At 32.0% G+C, this 5633-nt stretch overlaps 1 protein-coding gene across 1 annotated transcript; it reads right to left on the reverse strand.

The window, feature by feature from the left end:
- Positions 1 to 1721: 1721 nt before the first annotated feature.
- LOC108330874 (wall-associated receptor kinase 2) lies at positions 1722 to 5115 on the reverse strand. Its single transcript, XM_052876629.1, has 3 exons — positions 4126 to 5115; positions 3665 to 3835; positions 1722 to 3183 (listed from the first exon to the last, which is right to left on the reverse strand). Exons 1-3 carry the CDS (start codon positions 5027 to 5029, stop codon positions 1979 to 1981), a joined length of 2280 nt encoding a protein of 759 aa, XP_052732589.1. The 5' UTR covers positions 5030 to 5115; the 3' UTR covers positions 1722 to 1978.
- Positions 5116 to 5633: the final 518 nt, after the last annotated feature.

The raw sequence follows: 5633 nt of genomic DNA on the forward strand, positions 1-5633 counted from the left end.
GAAATGACATAAAAGTAGAAATAACGCGATCAAATTAATACTACTAAACTATAACAATTTTAGTATTGTTAAGATAGTAACTAACAAAAAGGTAAAGTCAAACCTAAGTCTCTTCCAATGAAAACAAAATTGATTCCTAACAAATTAGTGCTTATAAAATCTATATACTAAAAGAGTTAGTCAAATATAATAGAAGTAATACAAGAAAATAAAGATAAATAAAATATTTAGATAACAAAATAATAAATGTAAGAAAGAAATATAATTGGAAAAAGATTAAAAGAGATAAAAAATAATAGGAAAGAAAACAAGTTGATTCAATTAATGTTTCAAATGGGATTCATGGTTTCCTAAAGATGATTGTTATTGACTTTTTGTCAATCATTTCAAATTAATCAAAGTAACTCTCCATTAATTTTTTAGCATCCTCATTTTTAACCAAAGTAATTTCTCCATAAAAACCAAAGACCTTTTAGATTAATCACAACAAATATAACTAAAGTATCTTCTCAATTAAATATTACTCGACCTAACTCTTTTATCTCTTATATCTAACTCTATCTCTTATATCTAGGAAAAAGTTAATTAACCAAATAACTTCTTTATTAATTCTAATTAAATATTACTCGACCTAATTCCTTTATCTCTTATATCTAACTCTATCTCTTATATCTAGGAAAAAGTTAATTAACCAAATAACTTCTTTATTAATTCTAATTAAAGTTTCACGTTTAATCAAAATAAGTTCCCATTATTGACAAAATCTCATTCAATCATGTGAGTTTATAACTTTAATTCTCAATTAAAACTAAAACTCCTTTGACTCATGTGATATTATGTATATTTAACACCAGATTAACTTGTTACAATGTAAAAATTATTATCAAGGAACAAAAATCATAGATAAAAATAAATCACAGCAATTATCAAAAGAACAAACAAAATTCTTCATCTAACCTCATAATCCAGTTAAGAAATTACAACATAATCAACTTAGAGACTTAACACTATATGAAATATAAATAATATACAAATAAAATAAAAGAGGAGGGAGAACATTAAAGAGGAGGAAGTGGATGAAATTAGGCCCTCAAAGGATTACTATGCTGCCCTCATGTGTTTCTCTACATGTCCTTATATAAAAATTTGAATGAGTTTTGTTTTGGATTCTTTTGTTGTTCTAATCTTCTTTCTAATAATTTAATTTTCTCCAATTACCTTTAACATAAATACAAAGACAAAATTAGATTTTTATGATTTTAATAATTTCTATTATTGAATTTATCTTATCCGAAAAATATTTATGTAATTAAAAAAATATTTTTAACATATTTTTTATCTCATGCTCAATAAATCAAATTATAACAAATTTTAATAAAAACTTTTTTTTAAAATTCAAAAACATATTAAGAAACTAACATTAAAAATTTAATAAAAATATAAATATGTATTTAGCTATCAACACTATTTTATCCCCATTAACTTCGGTGGGTGGGAGGACGTTAAATTGATATTATTAAAGTGATAATAATACAAATATATATTAGTAATTTTATGTGTGCTAGCGTATTTTCACATATCTATCTTCAATAACATGACACGTTAATTATAAGTAAAACCAATAGAAAACATTCATCAACTCCACCTACAAAATTCTAGCCAATAAATCAATTAAATATTAAAGTTAACTTTTATTGAAAAAACATATGATATTCCAGACTACATTTCATCCCATCACAATTTCCACTTGAATATTAATTGTAAAACTAATGTAAACATGAAAGACCATTCAAGGCACGAAATCCTGATAAATTAACTAAAAAGTCTATCAATATTACACAACATTTAATCATAAAAGTAATGACACATTGTGCAATAAGAAAAAAAAAACAACATACAATTCATGAAATCCATTATTATTCTGAATCTAGTCTTGAATAACGACAGTTTTGTGAATTGTTATAATAACATGAGCTAATCATCTTCCTCTAGTTAAGGAGAAGGAAATTTGGTTTAAAACATCAGAGCCAGAATGCATGCTTATGTTGTTAACACCATCTACACTAAAAGAAGATGATGGTGTTGCTTTGAGAATAGATTCAGCATTCTCTAATGACAAGTTCACGTTTTCCCATTGGTGCTTCTCCACAATATTGATTCCTTCAAGTTGCATTGCCACTTCTCTCATGGTGGGCCTTTCCTCCCCCTTCAACCTTAAACAATGGCTTGCAATGTTTACAACATCCATTAGCTGCTCAACATTTGCCTCATCTATTATGCGGTCATCAAAAATTTCAAGTAACCGACCCTCCTTCATTGAAGAATGGAAGTGAATCGCTAGGTTTCTATGAGCCTCTGGCCTTTCAAAAGAGAGTGCCTTCTTTCCTGTTAGTAGTTCGACTAGGACAACTCCAAAACTGTAGACATCACTTTTCTCTGTTAACTGGCTTGAGTGGAAGTATTCTGGGTCAAGATACCCTAGTGTCCCCAACACCAAAGTTGTTAACTGAGTTCGATCAAGAGGAATAATCTTTGAAGCTCCGAAATCAGAAACCTTTGCAGTGAGATTGTGATCAAGTAGTATGTTTGAAGTTTTCACATCTCTATGTATGATTGGTGCATGGGTAGCAGAATGCAAGTATGCTAGGGCCCCAGCAGTTTCAACTGCTATTTGTAATCTTCTTTTCCATGTAAGTCTTAAAGATTTGCTTTGATCATGGAGATGCTCGTAAACAGTTCCATTGGGAACAAATTCATAAACAAGTAAGGGAACCTTTGTCTCTAAACAACATCCCAAGAGTTTCACCACATTTCTATGGTTGATTTGACAAAGCAGAATCACCTCATTGATGAAATGCTCAGTTTGGTTTGGGTTACTAACTCTGGACCTTTTTATTGCTACAATTCTATTGTCAGGTAATATTCCTTTGTAAACTGTTCCCTCCCCACCTTTGCCTAAGACCATCTCTTCATTGAAATTGTTGGTGGCCTCTTTTAGTTCTTTCTCAGTAAAGATTTTTGTCAATTCATTTGATCCACTGTACCTGCCTATATGTTGTTGTAATAACAAACCACCGTTTAGTTGAAAAAAATGTTCTTTAAGTTTGTTGAGTTTTCTTTTCTTTAATGTGCAGTACATGCATAAGGTTCCTCCCATAAGTGTCAATATACTTCCACTCACACCTGAACATCGAGAAGTGTAAACAATTACTTTCTCAGTTGCTGATGAAACATTTAATAACAAGCGCCTTATACAGACAAAGGACAAAACTATTGTAATTTTAGTGTAATGGAAAGATTCAAATAAAGGAGAGGTCATATATGTTTTTAAGTGAGTGGAACGAAAGTATGCTTTTATTTAGTGATTTATTACGTAACTGAAAGCAACATATCAAGAGAATTCAAAACCAGAAGAATAAAGAGAAGTGGTGGCTCAACAACATCGTCCCTTTGTGTGATATGAATATAATATTGTTAATCTATTTAGATGCATATAGTAATTAACACAAAACATATGTATATAGAAAGATGTTGTTTAGATTATTAATATCGTTTTTTATACCAATGAAATTTGTTTCAGGAATATTATATTGTAATAATAAACCCTTTTAACGTTGTTCTTTAACCGAGAATAGAATGTTTTGACAAATAAGAGTATACTTACTGAAAGCAATTATTATTTTGCGGTTACTCCTGGTAACACATCCGCCTCCATTGATCTTGCCATCGCCGTATCCCTTTAGACAAGAACAAGTGTAACTCCCTGCTGGACTGTTGATGCATTTTGATTTCTCCTTTAAACAGTTGTGGGATTCCTCAGTGCATTCATCAATATCTAAAAGATAATTAACGAGTTTTAAAGAAAAATATGTTCACAATTTATGTATAGTTTGTCATTAATTTGTACACTTGATAACAATAGTATATTGGAACATGAAATATGAAATAATTAACACTGGGTTTCAAAATGAGTGATGTTTTAACACAAAACAAGTTTGTTGTATAAATTATATCCTCAAATAAAAACTATTGTAGTAGGGTTTTAATGTTCTGTGCATAATAAAGATAATTTTATAAAGTATAAAAAGACATTAAAAATGATTAAAAGGAGGAGAATATAGAGACCTTGACAACCATCTAGTAGGTAAGGATTTCCTCGAAAACCAGTGGAGCATTTACAATGGTAACCAGGTCCCAGCTTTGCATTGTGACAATCACTGTCCTTTGACTTACACGCATAGCTTGAAGCATTCTTCGGAGCAGCTGGGCACCTGTTCCCCACTGCCCAATCCACAACCACGGGAAACGTGTTGCTTGTGTTAAAATTGATGAAATCTGACATGGAGAAATTGTAGGCTCCCTCCTTAGCCAGAAATGTATAACCACATGGGTAGGACAGAAATTGCCTTATGGTTGAGTTAAAGTCGAAGATATTTGCAGCACAAGCATAGTAGATTTCCGATAGCCTATGTTGAATTGGAGTCTCGCAACAGAAACTGCCGGAGCATGACTCGTCATGTGTCATGTTGTAAATGCTGCGGTTGTAAATGCTGCTGTAGAAGGACACGCAAAAAGTGGGAGCGTATGTTGTCTGGGATCTAAAATAGTCAGCATCTACTACTCCTGCCGTGTAAGCGCCCAATACAGTTAACTTGTTTTGCCGAGATGACAGGTGAAAAGGTGTGTATAACCGGAAGGAAAAGTAATCCTTGTCTGATTCACCATTCTTGTTATTGACACAACTTGTGGCAACTGGCAATGAAACGTGAAGTTGGCCGTCGAGTGAGATGTCCAGCACCCGCACCTTTTCATTATTAGTAGTATTCAAGAATGGAATAGGTGGTGAAAGGCTTTTGTTGCAAGTGATGAGAAATGAGGTGTTGAGAGAACATAGCTTAGTCAGGCCGAAGGGAAAGGGAATGCTAACATTCCCACACTTTGTTGGGCAGTTTGGCTTTGTCACTGGATGGGCTTTAGCGGCTGCTGCTGCAGCAGTGAGGAACACAACAAGTAGAAGCTGCTTTACCATCTGCACCTGTTTTTCTTTCAACTTGATTTAATCATGAGTGTATGTGCTCCTATCATTTACTAAGTATATATGGAATGAATGATTCAGAAAGACTTGGGGTCAATTATAAGATAAAGTTGCCCCTTCCAATGATCTTCCCAACAATGCATTAAACGTTGTCAAATGATGAAAAAACATTTTTTATTTTACTAAAATAATGGAAGGGAAGGGAGGACTCGGGGTCAACGATGGATCCTTTCAATTTATTTTCCTAAGTTGCACTATTGTAGACACTAATAGTTACAATTAGAGAAATAACTAGAAAGTAAATTTTAAGAACCAAGGCTAATATAATTATACATATTTTTTCTAATCTAAAGTTACATTGTGTTTTGTTAAACGATACTAAAGAGTGCATGCATGAATCAGACAGACATCACATAAGTGCGTAGCCTTAATAAATAACTTCCTTCTTGACATTTATAACTACTCACACACTTTTCGAACTCATTTAATATATTTATGAAATTCAATTTCTTCTACTTCCAAAATTATAATGATATCCGATTTCAAATTTTATTCTTGACCTTCACATACACACCGCGATGACACTAAGAAATACCGA

The sequence above is a fragment of the Vigna angularis genome, chromosome 4 (assembly GCF_016808095.1).
Source record: "Vigna angularis cultivar LongXiaoDou No.4 chromosome 4, ASM1680809v1, whole genome shotgun sequence".
Classification (NCBI taxonomy): Eukaryota; Viridiplantae; Streptophyta; class Magnoliopsida; order Fabales; family Fabaceae; genus Vigna; species Vigna angularis.